At 47.1% G+C, this 21,912-nt stretch overlaps 1 protein-coding gene across 1 annotated transcript; it reads right to left on the bottom strand.

Annotated features, from left to right (window-relative positions):
* Window positions 1-436: 436 nt before the first annotated feature.
* On the bottom strand, window positions 437-21,562 carry TEKT5 (tektin 5). Its single transcript, XM_053364573.1, has 7 exons — window positions 20,932-21,562; window positions 15,460-15,543; window positions 13,910-13,980; window positions 13,109-13,252; window positions 12,451-12,673; window positions 5,174-5,328; window positions 437-698 (listed from the first exon to the last, which is right to left on the bottom strand). The coding sequence occupies exons 1-7, from the start codon at window positions 21,496-21,498 to the stop codon at window positions 482-484; spliced, it is 1,461 nt and encodes a 486-aa protein (XP_053220548.1). The 5' UTR covers window positions 21,499-21,562; the 3' UTR covers window positions 437-481.
* Window positions 21,563-21,912: the final 350 nt, after the last annotated feature.

Raw genomic sequence — 21,912 nt, 5'->3', positions numbered from 1 at the left:
AAACCAAGGTACCACTGTATATTTTAAAAACTCTGTTTAAAAAATGATTTTCAGAGCATTTTAAAAATATGTGTCTAGATTCCAAAACAACCAAATAAAAAAATGAAGCTGGGACTTCAAAAGTCTGCATCACACAGGCTTTCCGTGAGCAAAGAGCCCTGAAGTCGAGGCGGCAGGGGGGCTTGCCAGGTGAGCCCCAGTGCCCAATTCTTTCCCAGGATGCATTGCGTGCATTGTAGCTCCTCCCACAGCAAGAGACCCCCGCCTCGCGTTTCCCCCCCCCGAGCAACAAAAACCTGCGACCCTTTTTCTCCGATTTGGTTTCTCTTATGCTTTATTGCCATCCAATTTCTTCTCTTTTTTTCCTTTGTCAAGCTGGCTAACCGAACAAACAAAGGAAAAAAAATAGCAATGAAACGAGCAGAACGTTCTCCCATCATTTGCAAACCTTTTATGTCAGAGCAGAGGTTGCTGGGAAAGCTCAGGTGTAGCTGACCAGGCGAGGGGTGCTGGGGAAGGTCTTCCTCATCCCCATGCACTTCTCCTTGTCGATGAAAAGGGAGTTGGCCTTCACCAGCAGGTCGTGCTCCAGCTTGGACTTGTTGAGGATGAGAAGCTGGAGGGTGTCATGAGCTTCGCGCAGGCGCAGTTTCAGAGTCTGCAGCGTGTCGTCGATGGTGAAAACCTCGTTCACTAGCCTGAAATGGGGTTGGGGTTGGGGGGACACAGATACTCTGTTAACGGAGAAATCTGAGGTCTCCCTTGGGCAAAAAACAAGGACACCAGCCAAGAATACCAGAGCAAAACAGCAGCCAGTAGGCTTGGTCTTTATTGAAGACTGTTGCGACAGGACTCCCACCTGCCACAAGGTGGAACAAGATGGAAGCCCCGAACAAAAGAGAACCCAAACTTTTATTAGCTGCTCATCCCCATGTTACACCCCCCAAACTACATCACTAATACATCATGGTTATATCATGAAAGGGGAGGTCTGGTGGCAGTAATCTGAGCATCCTGGACCCTGCCCCATGGTTCTCCTTGCCCTCCACAAAAGAGATATTTACATTTCCCTGTTTCCCAGCCAAGTTAATCACACCCTTTTGTCTTCATCTGGGTTTGTTATATATATATGTTGGATGCTGCCTGGAGTGGCTGGGGCAATCCAGTCAGGTGGGTGGGGTATAAATAGTAAAATCACCACCACCATAACAACCAGTGCTTTTTTAAGGGGAAAAGGTGTCAGTATTCACCATGTAGCTGTTCCAGTAAAAGGTAAAGGTAAAGGTACCCCTGCCCGTACGGGCCAGTCTTGCCAGACTCTAGCGTTGTGCGCTCATCTCACTCTATAGGCCGGGAGCCAGCGCTGTCCGCAGACACTTCTGGGTCACGTGGCCAGCATGACAAGCTGCATCTGGCAAGCCAGCGCAGCACACGGAACGCCGTTTACCTTCCCGCTGGTAAGCGGTCCCTATTTATCTACTTGCACCCAGGGGTGCTTTCGAACTGCTAGGTTGGCAGGCGCTGGGACCGAACGACAGGAGCGCTGATCATGCGATCGGCAAATCCTAGGCGCTGAGGCTTTTACCCACAGCGCCACCCGTGTCCCAGTTCCAGTAAGTGCCACATTTTTAACATTTGGGGAGGGAAAAGGTGCTGGTACTGCGTACCCTTGAATACCCCCAGAAAAAAAAGCACTGTTGATGATGATTGAATAGGATGTCCCTATTTTCATCAGAGAAATCTTGGAAGATATGTAATGATGATGTAATGTCATACCTTGGTTTTCAAACAGTTTAGTTCTTGAACATTTTGGCTGCCAAACGCCGCAAACCCAGAAGTGAGTGCTCCGGTCTGTGAACTATTTTTGGAAGCCGAACGTCTGACGGGTTTCTGCGGCTTCCGATTGGCTGCAGGAGCTTCCTGCAGCCAATCAGAAGCCACGCTTTCGTTTCCACACATTTTGGAAGTGGAACGGACTTCTGGAACGGATTCCGTTCAACTTCCAAGGTTGCCCCAGTCATGGTGGGCGGCTGTGATAGGAATTTTATGGTCTTAGATATATGGTAATGTTCATAAGTGTACCAACCAAGCACATACATAGATCAGCACAGGAAGGCCAACCTGGAACCATTTTGATTCCTAAACTGACCAAATGTTTTCTCTGCAAGGTCAAAGTGGAAAACCTCCCCATTGTCTCTTTCTTCACAAATCCTGTCTTAAGGACACATTTAAGATATGAATAGGGTGTGAGCCTATGACCTGGCCCAGGAACTAAGTATTTATCACTACAAAAGAATGGCCAGGCTCCCCAGGCAATCCAATCAAGTATCCTGCCAGACAGGAGATAAACAACAACAGGAGAAAAACAATATTCAAATTTCTGTTTTAGACCGCCTTTTCTGTGATGTAGATATGATGTATCTGAGGGGTGGTCTTAGGTTACACCCCTTCTGTGATGTATGTATGATGTTTCTGGGGGGTGGTCTTGATCTACAGGATGGGAATTTCAAAAGTCTTTATAAGGCCTTGCATGCCATTTTTCTGGGTTCCTCCTCTCTCCTGCGGGTGAGGGGAGCACCCTGTTGCAACAGATCAAGAAAGATCAGGCTTACGAGCTGCTTTGCTTCTCAATATTCTCTGGTTGGCCTCTGTTATTCTCTCCTACCAATAGGGAACCTATGTAAGGACTCTATATGGGCTCTTGGATACCCCATAAGGGAAAAGGGCAATTTTTGTTTACAACAGTGGCTTCCAACAGATATAAAAGGACTGTAAGATATTTTTATATCTGTTGGAAGCCACAGATGGGTGCCATACAATTATTATTATTATTATTATTATTATTATTATTATTATTATTATTATTTCTGAAACCCTGGAGAGCTGCTGCCAGTCAGTGTAGACAACACTGAACTAGCTGGACCAAAGCTCAATATAACAAGCCTGCTTGCTGTGTTCCTATTGTGTGCCGCTGTGACACTCCTTTTCTTCTCTCTTTTTTGTCCCTGCTCTTGCAGAGGACGGAGCAGATTCCGTGTTTGCAAGCTCTGCTATAAAACCCCTTTGATGCTTAGCCAGATCCTGTAAAACGCTTTGTGCTGCTGGAGATGTTATCACTCCCACCCACTGAGGCTCATACAGGTGCACTAGGAAAAGATGAGTCAACCCTTTTTTTCTTTTCGGAGGGGAGGGCGGCTTCGAAAAAACGATTTCGGCAAACAGCTTCTCCGACCCTTAACAAAATAGCCGCCAGCTCCTGGTGTCAAAACATCCTGTGTCTCCCAACTTCATGAGAAGGGAAAACAGGGTGGGGAGGCACACTGGGCCCCTTTGTGGCTAGAAAAAAAGCAAAGAGCAATGGAACAGAAGCCTTGCAGAAACATAGGGCATGCTTAGCCAACGTGGTGCCCTCCATCTATCACTGGATTCCAACTCCCATCAGCTGCAACCAGCATGGCCAATGGTCAGGGATGATGGGAGATGCAGTCTACAACAGTCACATCCATGCCAAAGCGGAGGAATCCTCCCACAACAAAGAATCCTGGGAACTGTAGTTTGCTGAGGGTGCCCCTGGGGACCGTAGTTCTGTGAGGAGCAAAGTATAGTCCACAACACTATTCTATGATGCTATGAAATGCACAGAGGAACACTCATGGTGCTATCGGGGCAGTCGTACACGATCACCCCTTCAATACTATTTATTTATATTTATTGATAAAGATCTTTATATACCTCTATGTCATGAAAAATATATCAAGGCAGTTTACAGCAATCGTAAAATTGTACAATAAACATCATAAAGAAGGTTTAAAGCGGACATTAATTAGCCATTGTGAAAGGATGTATTCTTAATTGCCTGCACCGGCCTGGCAGAATATAAAAGCTCTCAGCAGGCATTGAAAAGTTGGCAGAGAAGGCCGGCTTCTGCACCTGCAAAAGTTTTGGAGCAATCACATGACTTCATTTCAACTCCTGCTGAAGTCCCATAACTTTTAATTCTGCAAATGTTCTGGTTTATTCATTTTCCACTTTTGTTACGCTATAGCTAATCCAGACAGTAATAATGTACTTGCATTGTGGAAGCGTCGTGTAACAAATATAAAGCAGAATAAATCCACCATTATTTTTGGGCCCGTCCACACTCCCGTTTATCCCATGATCTCTTAGCCAGGGGTCCAAGTTCTTCGTTCTTTTGGTCCTGCCACTTTCCCTGGGAAAACCCACAGCTTACTGCTGAATTGGAACCAATTGGGTTTTCTGCATATTGGCATTTCTTCCAATTCAGCCATAAACCATGGGAAAGCAGTGGGACAAGAAATCACAGGACAAACAGCAGTGTGGACGGGCCCATTGAGTCAAAAGCATCTTGCATAATACTCCTGCAATAAAGCAGTTGGGTGATGGTGTCCTTAAAGGTAAAGGTAAAGGGACCCCTGACCATTAGGTCCAGTTGTGACCGACTCTGGGGTTGCACGCTCATCTCGCTCTATAGGCCGAGGGAGCCGGCGTTCGTCCGCAGACAGCTTCCGGGCCATGTGGCCAGCATGACTAAGCCGCTTCTGGCGAACCAGAGCAGCGCACGGAAACGCCGTTTACCTTCCCGCTGGAGCGGTACCTATTTATCTACTTGCACTTTGACATGCTTTCAAACTGCTAGGTGGGCAGGAGCTGGGACCGAGCAACGGGAGCTCACCCTGTCGTGGGGATTCGAACCGCCGACCTTCTGATCGGCAAGCCCAAGAGGCTCAGTGGTTTAACCCATAGTGCCACCCGCATCCCTTCAGTCATGTAAAAAGATGTCTAGGAGACTTGGCTAGGGACCACCAACTGGTTTGACCACTTCTACCGGCACTGTGTTTCTCAAACATGGGTCTCTAGCTATTGTTGGACTACAGTTTCCCATCATCCCTGACCACAGCTCCTGCTAGCTAGGGATGATAGGAGTTGTAGTCCCACAAAAGGTGGAGGGGACCCAAGTGTGAGAAACGCTGATTGCAGAATTCCATCTTGCAGAAACAGAAGCGAAGGGAGCTCAAAGATGGCATCCAAACCAACTCCCCGAATCCTGTAACACTAATAATCCTTGATGCGTTTTGCAAATAGATCTGGAATGCGGTAGGCCTTCAGGCAGCAATATCTGGAGGGTGGGAGATGAGTGGGGGGGCTCACTCACTTGTACTGGGGTACGTCCCGGCACAACTCCATATTTGGCCGCCATGTTCGGGCTTCAAGGCGTGTCTGGGCCACCTTGAGTGGGCTCTCCTTAGCCATTATGGCTTTTTCCAGCAACATTATTGTATTTTCTGTCTGAAAGATTTCTTGCAGTGTCTGAAAGGAGAAGGAGGAGAAGAAAATGGTATGGTTGTTATTAAGTTGTGGGTGAACATATCAGACGACACAGCGATTCTTCAAACAGCTCTTGTTTATTCACAGGCCAGAACAGAACTGAATTGAAGGGTTCAGCCAGCCTGCTTATATAGAGCTCCACTACAACGCAACAGTAACAACTTTCTGTAACTATCCAATCACTGAACGCCACTTTCAATTCCTTATTTGCATATGTGGACCTGAGTGAAAACTATCTACAGTATCCCCCTGCTGGCCCAGGGTGAGAACTTCAGTACATAACAGTTGTTGTTATTTTTCCCCTACAGTGCTTGCTGCCTCCTTGACTGATGCGGCTTTCGCCACCATCCTCTGGTGTCAGGCTTCAGGGAATCTGATCCCTCCCATGGTGGCAGCCAAGAAGCAGATAAAGGAGAAGAGCTCTTACCAAGTGTTTTATTCAATATTCACAGAGAGAGGGAGGTAGAAATGCCATCTCTCTTAGACAATGGTGTTGCTCCAGGTAAAGTCCCACCCCCTCTGTCTCTCCTATTCCACATCACCCCTGTGCCGGCTGAACTGTGCTTTCTGCCTTTAAGCTTTCTGTTCTCCTGCTCTCAATGCCCACCAGGTCCTGGGAGAGTGAGGGGTCAGGAATGCTTTCTAAAGACACTGAGTCTGTCAGCTGCCTCTCCCCTGGTGCTTCTTCTTCCTCCTGCCCCTCTCCCAATATTTCCCAGCTTCTCCCCTCTGCAGCCTCTGAGCTTTGACCTTCTGCAAACCACTGTTCTGAATCTATACTGTCTTCCTCTTCTCAGGAAGGTTCAGGAGGAGGCCTGCTGCTGTGTCCACCATTCCTCCTCAGTCCAGTCCCTGACATCTGGGCCCATTCAAATGGAAAGTATTTCCTTCTCAGAGCTTCTTTGGAAAGAAATGTGCCTGGGGGGATGGGGGCGGGAGAATACAATGGTACCTTGGTTCTCAGATGGCTTAGTTGTCAAACAAATCGGCTCTCGAACACCGCAAACCCGGAAGTAAGTCTTCCGGTTTGTGAGCGTTTTTTGGAAGCCGAACGTCCAACGCGGTTTCTGCTTGAGTGCAGGAAGCTCCTACAGCCAATCAGAAGCTGTGCCTTGGTTTTTGAATGGTTTCGGGAGTCGAATGGACTCCCGGAACGGATTAAGTTCGAGAACCAAGGTACAGACATACCTCGAGTTGAATGTGCTTCAGGTTGAGCATGTTCAAGTTGTGCTCTGCGGCAACCCGGAAGTAACAGAGCGCATTACTTCCAGGTTTCGCCGCTCGTGCATGCACATACGCATGCGCGGAAGCGGCGAAACACAACCCACGCACACGCAGACGTGCCATCGCGTCTTGCGTTCCATTCGGGATGCGAATGGGGCTCTGGAACGGATCCCGCTCGCATCCCGAGGTACCACTGTACTACTGTACATCGGAATGGGAAATCTGTGTGGATGTTTTTAGGAAGGATCTGCCCATAAGTTGGCAACAACCACACAGCATTAATCAAACCCTCCAGCTTTTAGTTAAGTTTTATGCTTTTAGCTCCATTGTTTAAGATGTTTTTAAATGTTCTACCACTTAGGCTTACTGCTGCACTACACTCCCCACCTTATTTTACTTCATGGTCAACGTCACTGCAAAATTCGGGGAAATACAAGCTTCAAAAGGCAGCTGTGTTTTGGTTCAAAGTCAGGCGAGTTTGGCAGATTTGACATTAGATGTGAACCGCATCAGATCTCTCCTCCATCCCTAATTCAGAATTGCATACATGTCCGCCTTTGGGCCCTCTGGCAAAGGGCCGATTTGTTCCCCTGGGGCTTCTCCAGGAGACCTTCCTGCCAGATGGTGCCCCCAGAGGAAGAGGATAACTGATAACACAGGCAGGAATCTCCTCCCTTGGCAGCCTCCGAAACAAAATATTGTTCGAACCTTTAAGTGAACTCCCAAACCAAACACTGCCTCGTCTTTTTAACCCACAACTAGGAGCTTAATAGTATGTTTGGTTTTAAGGTCATCCTGCCTTCCTGGCTGCTGTCTCCTGTCTTCTTCCTTTTTTCCGCTTTAAAAGTATAATTAAGAAGCTGGAAGAAGCTGGGAGAGGGGCAGGAGGTTGTCTCTACAGAGCAACTACCTTTCACACCTGGCAGAAACTTGCTACAAGTGGCTTTGGATCGCACACTGCGGTTTACACATTGGTCCAGATTAAACTCGCATCGCTTGAAAGGACTTGAACGGATTGGTGGGGAAAGTCACCAGATTGTATTGCACCAAACGACATCATTTTGTGGCTATATTCCAAGAATTAGGAACCAAATCTCTCTCTCTCTCTCTCTCTCTCTCTCACACACACACACACACACACACACACACACAAGCAACACACTCCAGAGGCTGGGTGGAGATCAGTTTATATATATAGCTGCCAAACCGTACACCCATCTCTTCCAGAGAATAAGGACAAGTCTGCCCTCTGGCATCCTTCACCATTTGTGCAAATCTCCACCTCCACACCTCCATCGTAGGCAGGGACAAAGTGCGTCTTGCACTCAGTTTTTATGGTAATGCCCCTCGTTTTAAAATATTCTGCAATGGGTGAGTGCAGCACATTTCATTAAGGTGTGCACCCAAGGTATTTTATTTATTTATTTTATTTCAATGAAGTAAGAAGGGAGGTCGAAAAACGACAAGACGAGCAAGAAAGAGGTGGGGGACGACGACAAACAAAGCAACCAGAACAAGAGGGGTCGAGAAGCCAAAACAGAAGATTTTAAACTTCAGAGAAAAAAAAGGTGTGCCAAGATTTCCAGAGGCAGGGCAGATCTGGAGAGGGCTGAGGGTGGAATGCCTCTTTCTCCTCCTCCTGTCTTTGCTTGTGCATCTCAAAAGCAACTTCTCGCCCCCAAATATCTCTCTCCACAAATAGTGGCTAAGGGAGCTCAGATGGAGACAGAGCCATGAGGCAGAGAGAGGTGCAGGCAGAAGAAAAAGGCTGGAATGGATCTGTAGCTTCTGCCTGTGGAGAAGGCAGAGACCTCCTTCCTTTCTGCCTGCCACTGCTGGAGCCGCCAATCACCCCACCCCCGTTTCCAGCAGCTTTCCTCTCTCTCTCTCTCTCTCTCTCATTCTGTTGTTCCCCACCTCCTGTACACAAGCGTTCACCTTATACAAAATTCCACACGGGGCAAGAGCTGCGGCGTCATGCATACACAAAAGGGGTGCGTCTCAGTGTGAATAAGAAACTACCTAGCAAATTTGGCATTCAAATTGGGTGGCTAAAATGTGTCAAGTGGTATTCAAGACGAGGGAGGTTAAAGAATGCTGCAGGCCTGGGCTCTCCCACTCCCGACAATCCCTGGCGTTGTTGTTTCAACTGTGCTATTTTTTGTTAATTGTTTTTAAGAGAACAATGACTGTAGCAACTGTGAAATTAAAAACAAAATACATAAATATATCCACCAGTGTTAGAGTGCATGCATCTTGCTTGGTGATTCTATATATTGTCTCATTAAATGGGCATAAAAGATCATCTTCGTATTCATGGCATACAGATTGCAGAGGCAATTTGCACCAAAGTGTCTCTCCTGAATGGCACCTGTGGCGCTTTGACTCTGAATTCATGCTTTCTCACTTCCAGTTCATCTAGTTATCAATTTCATCGAGATGCATTTAATTTTTTGCACCACTTTTGCAGGGAGGTTACACAACATCCACAGTTTCTGCGGCATTTGTCCTGGTTTGTTTGAACCCTCTCCCTCCTGCACACAAAAACGTTCTTTAAAATGGAAAAGGTTGGTTTTTTTTAATGCGGAGAGATGCTCATTAAATATAGGTATTAAGAGTCAATATTGGGTGACACAAGATTATCAAAGATCTGGAAACCAAGCCTTATGACTTTATACTAGAGAGTGCTGGGTATGTTTAGCCTGGAAAAGAGAAGACTGAGAGGTGACATGATAGCTATCTTCAAATATATGAAGAGCTATCGCATGGAAGGTGGAGCAAGTCTATTTTCTGTTGGATGGCCATCTGTCAGGAATGCTTTAGCTGTGATTCCTGCATTGCAGAGGGTGGAAATAGATGACTGATGGGGTCTCTTCCAACTCCACAGTCCTACAATTCTACAATGCTGTGTCTTTGCCTTGGAGCCAGTGTGGTGTAGTGGTTAAAAGCGGTGGACTCGTAATCTGGTGAACCGGGTTCGCATCCCCGCTCCTCCACATGCAGCTGCTGGGTGACCTTGGGCTAGTCACACTTCTCTGAAGTCTCTCAGCCTCACTCACCTCACAGAGTGTTTGTTGTGGGGGAGGAAGGGAAAGGAGATTGTGACCCACTTTGAGACTCCTTAAGGGTAAAGGGACCCCTGACCATTAGGTCCAGTCGTGGACGACTCTGGGGTTGTAGCACTCATCTCGCTTTATTGGCCGAGGGAGCCGGCGTACAGCTTCCGGGTCATGTGGCCAACATGACTAAGCCACTTCTTAAAAAGTAGAGACATCACCTTGCCAACAAAGGTCCGTATAGTTAAAGCTATGGTTTTCCCAGTAGTGATGTATGGAAGTGAGAGCTGGACCATAAAGAAGGCTGATCGCCAAAGAATTGATGCTTTTGAATTATGGTGCTGGAGGAGACTCTTGAGAGTCCCATGGACTGCAAGAAGATCAAACCTCTCCATTCTGAAGGAAATCAGCCCTGAGTGCTCACCGGAAGGACAGGTCCTGAAGCTGAGGCTCCAATACTTTGGCCACCTCATGAGAAGAGAAGACTCCCTGGAAAAGACCCTGATGTTGGGAAAGATGGAGGGCACAAGGAGAAGGGGACGATAGAGGACGAGATGGTTGGATAGTGTTCTCGAAGCTACCAGCATGAGTTTGACCAAACTGCGGGAGGCAGTGGAAGACAAGAGTGCCTGGCGTGCTCTAGTCCATGGGGTCATGAAGAGTCGGACACGACTAAACGACTAAACAACAACAAGCCACTTCTGGCGAACCAGAGCAGCGCACGGAAATGCCGTTGACCTTCCCGCCAGAGCGGTACCTATTTATCTACTTGCACTTTGATGTGCTTTCGAATTGCTAGGTTGGCAGGAGCAGGGACCGAGCAACGGGAGCTCACCTTGTTACGGGGATTCGAACCGCCGACTTTCTGATCAGCAAGTCCTAGGCTCTGTGGTTTAACCCACAGCACCACCTGTGTCCCCTGAGACTCCTTAGGGTAGTGATAAAGTGGGATATCAAATCCAAATTCTTATTCTTCTTCTCTTCTTGGAGCAACAGCACCAGAATCATGGCCAATATTGAACAAGTTTTACTTGAAAGCAGCAATTCACTGGCACACTGTCACAATTCACTGAGCCTGGACAGCTCAGTTGGTTAGAAGCATGGTGCCGATAACGTCAAGGATGCAAGTTCGAGCCCCGTAAGGATAAGCTGCATTTTCCTGCATTGCGGTGGGTTGCACTAGATGAGCCCCTGGGGCCCTTCCAATTCTTTTTTTAAAAATGAATTTATTTGGTTTTTCAAATTAAAGTTTTACAACCACATATCCAACATACATCATAAAAACAAGATTCCAAACAAACTCCTGGACTTCCCTCCTCCCCTTTGTGGGTCCTATTGTTAGTCATTTCCTCCTGCATCTTTTATAATAATCCAAATCTTTTACATCTCCATTATATCCAAAATTCACCATTAAACTACGAGCGTTATTCCAACCCTACTAACAATTTTAACTGTTTACAATGATTTTTAAGATAAATGATAAATCTCCCCCATTCCTTATTAAAAATTTTGTCTTCCTTATTTCTGATTCCTCTGGTCATTTTGGCCATTTTGGCATAATCCGTCAATTTAATCTGCCGTTCTTCTCTGGTCGGGACTTTATCTTCTTTCCATCTCTGGGCCAATAACGTCCACGGAGCCATGGCCACATACATAAATAATCTTTTCTGCTCCACTGAGATTTTGATACATTGGGATTTTCGGGTCGCTTCCAATTCTGTGTGCCTCCTCTCCCATACTGAGAGCAAAGACGGAGAAGAGAAAATGATTGCCGCACCTCCTTCTCATGTCATGCCCGTGCTGCCCTACCTTACTGGGGCTTGCCACGTTTCCCGTGCTCATGCCTTTTATGACTGCCCATTGTTGGGTCTTGTCCGGGTTCTGTGGCATGGTGACATCACAGCGCAGCTTGGGTGGTCTACACATCCCTGAGCTGAGGAATCCACAAGGCCAGCTCACTCGACTGAAAGGACGGCACCCACCATGCCAAGCGTAGCAGCCTTCAAAAGTTATCATCTAGGACAGCTGCCCCCCTCTGCAAGATGGTAGGAGGATCCTTGGTCATGGCCCTCGAAGTCTCTTTGGGCGGCCCTCCCCAGCCTTCGCGCTGCCTTCCCAAAGCCCGGTAAGTGAGTCTTAGAGTCTTCCCTCCTCCTTCCCAAAACCTAGTTAGAGTTTGCCCAGCTAGGTAAAAGAGGTGGGACAGCTCTCTTCTTCTTCTTCTTCTTCTTCTTCTTCTTCTTCTTCTTCTTCTTCTTCTTCTATCACTTGTAGCCAAGTAAGATTGTCTTCCATGAACACGGTCTTAACAATGAGTCCGTAAGTGACTGTGGAGGGCAATTCTAGACCCACACATCCTTCCATAGTGGGGACATAGGTTTCCGGGTAGGAGTTGATCACGGTGAGGGTTTGCCAAGTGTGCCTTCCTCTTGGCACGTTTCTCCCTTGCGTCCTGAGTTTGAGCATCTTCAAAGCCCATGACACCTTTGGTAAAGGCTGTTCTCCAACTGGAGCACTCGCAGGCCAGTTGTCGGCATTTATACTACATTTTTACAGGAGGTGTGTTTATGCAGCTAGGGGAAAGAGCTGGGAGAGCTCTAGGACCACCAAAACAAAGGATCTTAGCAGCTGGGCAGTTTCGTATTGGGAAATATTGGCAGTATTCACTGGTTTGGTTTCCATTCTGGACCCAGGAGGAAGGAGGGAACATGGGCAATTTCCACTCCTGCCTCCATTTCCACCTGAAGTCTCTTCCATCCCCAGCACTCAACAGAGCAGTCTCTGCCTAACCCGCCCAGCCTCTTGAAGACCAGCGCCCTCCTACCTTGGCCAGCTGTGCCTGCAGCTGGTTCTTGGAGTCCGCTATTTCCGAAATGCGGGCATCGAAGGCCAAATTCGTGTTTGTCCACTGCCTCCACATATCGTCGGAAGTGGTTTCCAGGGTGTGGTCCGCTTCGCTGCAGAGGGTGGCTGTGTTGGCACGTGCGTTCTGTGAATACCGGATGTTGTCATCGCTAAACTTAGCCCACGTTTCAGGGACCGTCACTCTGCAAGGCATAAGAATCCGGGTTACTGCTAAAAACCAGCACAATGTCCAGTGTTCTAGGGTGCTGTAGGACACTACGCAAGATAAATTGCGTACTTTTTTTTTTTTTTAAGAAATTTATATATCCATCATGGCACCATACAATTTGTAATTATACAAAAGGATTTTGTATAAAAATTTCTGCATGTTCAAAGGCCAAATTCACAAACATACTAAGTGGAAGCAAAATGTTGTGGCCTCTCCACTCTGAAGCTTTGCTTTGTACAATAGGTACAACTGCTCATCTTTGGAAATCCAGGAAGTTTACTTTCTGTTTAGTAGGATTGCTTTCACCCCTGGATTTTAAGAGGTGTGGGCTTGGTGTCTGTCATATACCCAGCATGCTCAATAACCCACTCTAGTAATGGCTATTATAAGCAGAGTGCCCCAGACTTACGTTCCATCTATTTTTTCCACTCCGTGGTAGAAATTGATGCTGTCGGAAGTGTTCCTCAGGTTATAGCACTTCTCATCGATGAAATGGGCCGAGTTCTTGTCTCCAAGGTCCCTCTCGAGAGCATGTTGGGCATCTCTGTTAACACTATGTAGGAGAACGAGGATTTTTGTTATAGCAGCATATTTACAATTTTAAAGCATTTTTGCAGGTGACAATGGGCAAGAAAGAAGAAGTCTTGGAAATTCCATTTCCATATTCAAAAACCGTGAAAACAAGCTGTGGGTTTCGGCCTAAAATATGGGCGGAATGACACCGGTGCCTTTTACCAGGCAGAAGCTGAACAGGTAAGGAAGACTCACCAATATTATTGCCAGTAAATGCCTTACCTGTTGGATTTCTGCCTGCTGTGAAGTTATAGAAACCCCATCGGGGGGGTGGGGTTAAAGGAAAACCCAGTAGTACCAACAATTATGCTGCTTCTTTTTTTAGCAGCGGGGAAACTTTTGCCGTTCCTCCCTTTGAGGGCTGGGTGTGACTTCCTGGGTAGTGTTGTGAATTCTGGGTCCATTCCAGATGGCCGGGCAACCCAGGAAGGTTAAAGGGCTTTTGTTGTTGAGAACTGCCAAGAGACCTGATGGCCATCCTTTGGAGAACTACACACTAAAAGAGGATTTCTCGAGGCAAAGGCTGCTGAGTTCTAACGGTGGCTGAGACATCGCAAATGAACGGGGTGCCCAATTCACCGGTCGCCTTTAAAGGCCGTGTATATTTTGTGTGTGTGTGTGTGTTTAAAAAACTTACTTAATTTGTTGTTCAATCCTTTCTGCAAGCTTCCTCATTCTTTCTTGGCATGCTCTGATCAGATCAACTTCCTGTAACGGAAAATAGACACCTGTTGTCATTGATCCTGCAAAAATGGAGGCTGAAAGAGCATCCTTTATCGGACATTCTCAACATCCACCAAGTCTCCCTGCCCTTCCCATTGTTGCTGTTGTTTGGTTGGGATGTTGTTGCTTTCTTGGGGAGAAGGCTTGCCTGGTTTTTTAGGTCTGTGTTTGGTTTCCTTCCCAGGCTGCAGATGTCTTGCCTGTGCTTTCAAGGGAGTATGTTGAGCATCCGTGTTTTGTGGTACCCATGATAGTTTTGTTCATTTCCAAATTTGGCCCCAGACCCCAGAAAACTGGGGACCAGTGAGCAATGGGAACGTGCACAGATTTCTGGTTGCATTCTGCTTCTCGTACTACAAAAGTTGCTTCCCACACATGTCTTCCTCAATAGGGATCTTAGCACGAATGAATGATTTACTGAAAGCTGGTCACAAAATTCCTGAACCAGGCAATTTGGTTCTACGGCTTTAGGCTTGAATAGAGACAAAGGATACCTCGCTCACTACAACTGTGCATCAAGGCAGCAAAAGAGGTTTAAAGACGTGTGCCACCTTGAACATCTTGGTAGGATAGAAATGCAATCATAAAAAATGCCCATTGAGGGAGGATAGCACATCTCAAATGTGATAAAATGAGTCCTAGCTCTCCATCCATAAATCTATTTGTCCTTAAATTAAGGTGTGTTTTTTTAATTGGTCTGATTTTTGCTTTAATGCACTAATTATAAATTTTATGTCAGTTTTGGTTTGGGCCAGTTTTCCTAAACCTGTTTCTGGCGGGAAAATAGCATTTATGTTGAAAGGAATTTAATCCAGCTAAACTTTAGACTTCCGAGTAACAATGCACAAAATCCCCCTACCCCCCCCCAAAAAAAGGAATTTAAATGCACTTTGGGGATAGCTTTAAAACCTGGCCCTTCCCAATGTACACCTGTGATGTACATCTCTTGAGCTTTATAAAAATAAAAATATTAAGGAACACAACTATCTCCTATGTACTATAATCTGGCTTTAGGTTCAAATTGTGCTTGGTTTATTCATATGATTTATTATCATATGAATTTTGGACCTTAGGTCTTCTCTGCCACCAGATCGCGGTTCCCAGGTCTTAAGATGCAAGACTCTAGCATTTCTGGTGTTTGACGACAAGTGTCAACACAGCATGACCACATGCCAACAAAACAAAAAGCCGTAAGTCACAAACCATAATTGTTTTGGGCTTACTCCTAAAGCCCCTGATCCACTTGCACAGGATTCATGAATCCGCTTGCGGGTCATTGACCCAGAGGCTGGGAAATGCTGCTCTGAAATTTCAGGTCAAACTTGGACTTCCCTGAGCAAGATAGAGAGCCAAGGGAGAATCCAAGAAATGGGTTTTATCAAGAAAACGGAACACCTGTCTTGAGTGCTCTTTCTGGCTACCTTCTGCAAACTCATTTCACAAAGCCGGCAAGGCTCGCTGTACCTGGATGAGATTCTTTTCCACATCATCATGGACCAAGTCGATCCCCATCCGTTTCTCCCGATTGTATAAGCATTCCAAAGCCACCTGAAAGCAGACAAGAAAACCACGGGTTCAGATAACTCCTTCAGAGGGGTAAAGACTCCTGGTGAGTCTTTGGAAAAACACCGCAAGGTGTTTTTCTTTTCCACGTTCAATCTCCTAATACAGGAAGAAAACTGTTCCAAATATATCTGCGAATGGTTAACCTGTAACTAAAACATGTGGATGAATGGATGTTTCTTTGTTGCTAGGACCCAAAGCGCTGGATGATCAAAATGGCAATTAGGAGATCCATTAGCGGCTAAATTACTGGACCCTTCCCCCCCCCCAGGGTCAGCCTAAGGACACACAAGGAATTCAATTTTTTTGTGAATTTTGACACAAAAACTATTTGATCAACACTTCCCCAAACTAAGGTGTAGAACAGGACTAAGGCTGCAAGCCTAACCCTACTTACCTGGGAGTGAACCCCATCAATGAGACTTATTACTCATACACCCAACAACCGCTGGGCCACCCTCAAGCTCCCCTCTCCCCCAGAATCCCAACCCCCAATGCACAGTACAGATTTCCATGCCTCCCTGCAACCCCTCCCTTCCAATGTGGACCACCACCCACACACCCTGGGCTCGCTACACCACTGGAAATTTTGCACTTCTGGTTGGTATTGCACTGCAAGTTATCCACTGACTTTCACACTTCCTGGATGCCTCAATGCTGCTGTCACTTCAAAAAATAATAATAAATAAAAATGTGTATTTTGCAGGGAGATACCTTTAAATATATATATTTAAATACTTGTCTACATGCATTTCTACCCCCTGAAAATTCACAGATTAATTTCCTCTTCCATATCTGGCCTTATTATTAAATGCTGATGCTTAGGGAAGATTTGTACGTCTTCAAGTTTGTCCAACTGCATGCCTAAGCTGCAGACATTATGGGCACTTCAGCCATCAGCCAGCAATCAGATCGCCACATTTCCATATCAGTTTGCAATTCATTTGTTTCAAAAGGTCCTCGTGAGAATTCATCAGTGTTGTGGGTATGGATATCTCCTAATCGCCACATTATTTTTTGTACAAAATTTTGCCTAATGCACAGATTTTTGTGAAACAATTCCCCCTAATACGAATTTTTGTATGCTGTTTTTGCCAAACAACACCCCAGCCCAAATACTTGAATGTCCTTGAAGAAGATGCATCAGCTTCCCCTCCCAGAAGACAGCAGTATTGTTTCATCCAATCACAGCTCATGGCACAAAGTTGTGGACATGGAAGGAAAAATACTAAAAGAAGATTTCAGTGGTGTAGCAACCCCCACTAGCGCCCGGGGCGGACCAAAGTTCTTCAGCTTTTGGGTGAAAATCAAAGTGGATCAGCTTTTTTTAGGACATCCGCCAATTTCAGGGACACACAGCGCACCCAACAACTGCTAGGCCACTCTCAAGCTCCCCTGCCCCCCAGAATCCCAACCCCCAACGCACAGTACAGACTTCTGTGCCTCCCTATGACCCCTCCCTTCCAGTGTGGACCACCACCCACACACCCTGAGCTCGCTACACTACTGGATACTTTGCACTTCTGTCTCTAGACCCCTGTCAGGCTTGAAGGGGACTTGCAACCCGTCTTGGCTGCTCTACCCAAAAGAAAACTGAGCCGCATCTATTTGAAAAGCGAGACTAGTACACCACCTTGTGGCCAGTTTTAGACTCAAAAAGCAAGACCGGACTAGGAAGAGTCAGGGCAAGGGTGCTAACAGCCTTAACCGCTGCACGTCACTTTTCAACAAAGCCTGCCATTTACTCTCTGAATTTTGGGACCTGTGTGTTCTGTGCACTTTTCTACAGCTTAAGGGAAGATCGCACGCTTTTTTGTTCCGAAACCAAAGGTTCTCAACAGTCGAGTTAAAGAAGTGATCCCCGAGTGCACAGATAAAGCATCTGGCAAGGCCCCATGGGGCTGTCTTTGAAGACAGTTCGGAAACCGCCCTTCAGTCGTCCTCGCTCAGGGCTTCTGGCGACAGGGCTGGTTAAGTGAATCTCGCCCATTTTCTTCTGTGTGCCCCCAATATTATTTGTCGTTCTCACTGCAACAACCTGAGGGTGCAGTCCAAACCTACACCCACCCACAGTGGTACTTTATGAAGCAGCAGAGCAGAGAGGGGCTTCGGGAGTCTGGAGCTGGCACAGCAAATGGGCCCAAATCGGTGTCCGACGCTGTTGCTCAGTGGCAGGGAGATTGGTCCAAGATCCCACAGATCTCAGGCTGGTCCAGCCCCACACCCCATCTGGGGACTACACCCCATCTGGGGGCTATACTGGGCCCATCACCTCCTGGCAAATAGAAGGGCAAGAAATGGAGGCAGTGAGAGATTTTACTTTCTTGGGCTCCATGATCACTGCAGACGGTGACAGCAGTCACGAAATTAAAAGACGCCTGCTTCTTGGGAGAAAAGCAATGACAAACCTAGACAGCATCTTAAAAAGCAGAAACATCACCTTGCCAATAAAGGTCCGTATAGTTAAAGCTATGGTTTTCCCAATAGTGATGTATGGAAGTGAGAGCTGGACCATAAAGAAGGCTGATTGCCAAAGAATTGAGGCTTTTGAATTATGGTGCTGGAGGAGACTCTTAAGAGTCCCATGGACTGCAAGAAGATCAAACCTCTCCATTCTGAAGGAAATCAGCCCTGAGTGCTCACTGGAAGGACAGATCCTGAAGCTGAGGCTCCAATACTTTGGCCATCTCATGAGAAGAGAAGACTCCCCGGAAAAGACCCTGATGCTGGGAAAGATTGAGGGCACAAGGAGAAGGGGATGACGAAGGACGAGATGGTTGGACAGTGTTCTCAAAGCTACTAACATGAGTTTGACTAAGCTGCGGGAGGCAGTGGAAGACAGGAGTGCCTGGCGTGCTCTGGTCCATGGGGTCACAAAGAGTTGACACAACTAAACAACAACATATATATATATATATATATATATATATATATATATATATATATATAATGTAAAACATTTTCAACATAACAAATTATCAAAACAAATTCTCTTCCTTGTCCCCCCCCCATTTTTTCCCTGCCAAGGAGTCCAGTTCATTTTGTTGTCTTTTTAAGTAATCTGTAAAAAGTTCCCATTCTTCTTTAAAGTCGCAGTTGTCCTTATCTCGCAATTTGTATGTCAGTTACGCCAGTTCTGCATAGTCCATCAATTTCTCTTGCCACTGTTCTTTTGTCGGGGTTTCTTCATTCTTCCATCCTTGTGCTATCAAGACTCTTGCCACTGTTGTAGCACCATCTGGGGGCTTTCTGCCAGCTACCACTGGTGTGCTCCCCGTTCTCAGCATTCCTGCCCACCAGGACATTTTGCAAACGAAGGGGAAAGTGAGATCTCGCTCCGTGGGTGGCAGAAAGCCAGCTTAGTTGGAGGAACACTCAGTTCAAATCTCCCCCTTGCCCAGTGCAAAGTGGGTCTGGGGTGCTGTGTTAAAGGTAAAGGTAAAGGTAAAGGGATCCCTGACCATTAGCTCCAATCGTGGTCGACTCTGGGGTTGCGGTGCTCATCTCGCTTTATTGGCCGAGGGAGCTGGCGTACAGCTTCTAGGTCATGTGGCCAGCATGACTAAGCCGCTTCTGGCGAACCAGAGCAGCACACGCAAACATCGTTTGCTTTCCTGCCGGAGCGGTATCTATTTATCCACTTGCACTTTGACGTGCTTTCGAACTGCTAGGTTGGCAGGAGCAGGGACCGAGCAACGGGAGCTCACCCCATCACGGAGATTCGAATCACCGACCTTCTGATCGCCAAGTCCTAGGCTCTGTGGTTTAACCCACGTGACTACAAATGGCTTTGTCTCAGTGGACCTGTTCTGGATGGTGTTCTTAAATAAGATTTGACTGCAGTTGTTTGTGACCATCTAGATCAGGCAATACCAACTCTATAGAGACTGAGATCTGCCAGTATAATAAAACTGGCAGTGCCTATTGTCATTGCCCATAGTTCTTGAGCTTTTTTTAGGGAAAGACACCAGAGTTGTTGTTGAGTTTTTTGGGGGGCACTCCCTCCTTTCACCACTTGCCGCCAGCACAGCAAATACAACCTTTCTAAGCAGCGGCAGAGTGGTGTGCCGCAATCACTAAGGAGAAACCAGGTGATCACTTTTATTATTCCTGCAGTCCACCGGGAGCACCACAGCAATCTACAGGTTCGACATTGCTGATTTAGATCATTGCTTTTAGATTATTATTATTAGTGGTATGGTGGTTTCTTACTCATACTTGATTTGTTGGTTATCTCGTTTCTGCTGATTGCCTTGATTGCGGTTTTATGGAAAGGTATCAGAACATTGGAAACGAGCAGTGCTATTTTTCTAGAAAAAGAGGTGACAGAATTCACCACGCACAACCTCCCTTTTTCTCTTACAATGGCAATGGCACCCATCTGAGAGGTACCGGGACTGAGTTCCAGTGAGTTCTGGCTGAAATAAAGCCCTGGAAACAAGCAATCAATTACAGTACTCCCAAGGACTTGAAGCATGACTGTCGTTTTGAAGATCTGGGAGTCGTGCTGTTTTGATATTAGAAACAAGGAATGGTTCTATTAAGGGAGGGAAGGCGGACCACCACTTTGGCCACAGAGGTTGCCCAGCAGAAAGCCAAATGACTTCTCAGCACAGTTGCATACCAAACCAAGAGTGTTAAAGAAGTTAAGAACACCCCTGTCGTTCAGCCCAGACCCTGAGGTCCAGCTCCAAGGGCCTTCTGGCAGTTCCCTCACTGAGAGAAGTGAGGTTACAGGGAACCAGGCACAGGGCCTTCTCGATAGTGGCACCCGCCTTGTGGAATGCCCTCCCATCAGATGTCAAAGAGAGAACCAACGATACAACCTTTTGTAGAAATCTGAAGGAAGGCCTGTATAGGGAAGATTTTAATGTTTCATATTTTACTGTATTTTCATATATGCTGGAAGCCACCTAGAGTGACTGGGGCAATCCAGTCAGACAGGTAAAGGTAAAGGGACCCCTGACCATTAGGTCCAGTCGTGGCCGACTCTGGGGTTGCAGCGCTCATCTTGCTTTATTGGCCGAGGGAGCCGGCGTACAGCTTCCGGGTCATGTGGCCAGCATGACTAAGCCACTTCTGGCGAACCAGAGCAGCGCACCAAAACGCTGTTTACCTTCCCGCTGGAGTGGTACCTATTTATCTACTTGCACTTTGACGTGCTTTCGAACTGCTAGGTTGGCAGGAGCAGGGACCGAGCAATGGGAGCTCAACCCGTCGTGGGGATTTGAACCGGCAACCTTCTGATCAGCAAGTCCTAGGCTCTGTGGTTTAACCCACAGCGCCACCCGCGTTCTTCCAGTCAGATAGGCAGGGTACAAATAATAAAATCATTATTATTATTATTATTCCTGGACCACCCTCAGCACCCACCTGCAGTGGTCCCTGGGCTTCATCCGCAGCACATTCTAGGCGCCTCTTGGCTGTGTCCAACATGCGGGTGTCGGACAGCAGCCGTTCAAGTTCATAGGTCAGCTCGGACCTCCAGAAATTGATGTCCGCTAGCCTCTGCCCGATATTCTTCCCGGAGTCTTCCTGCTGCTGCCGTGTCAGCTGGTCTTTGTCCTGTACCAGCCTCCCGGTGTCGGCGTTCAGCCTCCCGGCCCAGTGCCGGTAAGCCTCCGAGCCCTTGATCTGGAGCTGGTTGGCTTTGTACCAGTCTTGGGGGCTGTAGCGAGCGTACAAGGAGGACCGCACCGACGGCAGGATGGTGGGAGGCCGCAGTGGGGCACAGAGGCGCCCCACTCCCTCATCGTTGGGCCTGAAGGCGGACACTTTGTAGAACAAGCTGGGGCGCCATGAGTTCAGGTAGCGGTAGCCTGGCAGGTAATAAGACTGGTAGCTGTCCTGGCTGATGCTGGTTGGGGCCACCTCTGGAAGCAAGCAACTCTTCCGAGGTCCGCAGTAGCTGGCAGTCTGGGTAGTGCCAAGGAATTCCATCTAACTCCCTGAACCAGCCACTCAACCTTGCTTGAGGTCAGGGGCATGAGACAAGGCAGAGGCTGCTGCCCCCTGCACTGTGACTCAGTGACGGTGTCACAGAAGGTTAGTGAGGGCATCGTGGCCCCAGCAAAAGGGTCCTGCGAGGCTCACTCAGCCTGCCTGTTTTGTTTCCTAAAAACATATGTATCTTTTAAAAAACAAACAAACCCAAACCAGAAATGGCAACTCTAAACATGGGGCAATAAGGTCTGGTGTGGCGTAATCATTACAAGTGCGTCTAGTGTGCAAGAAAGCCACTCCTGGACAATGCTAGCTCTGCCCCCGATTTCCTTCCAAATACTATTATATTTAACATCTCAAAACCTACACGAGCTCGAAAACAGAAATGTCAGTTCTAAACATAAGGCAAAA

Source organism: Podarcis raffonei, chromosome 14 (assembly GCF_027172205.1).
Source record: "Podarcis raffonei isolate rPodRaf1 chromosome 14, rPodRaf1.pri, whole genome shotgun sequence".
NCBI lineage: Eukaryota > Metazoa > Chordata > Lepidosauria > Squamata > Lacertidae > Podarcis > Podarcis raffonei.
This window is presented reverse-complemented; position numbering and strand designations above follow the sequence as displayed.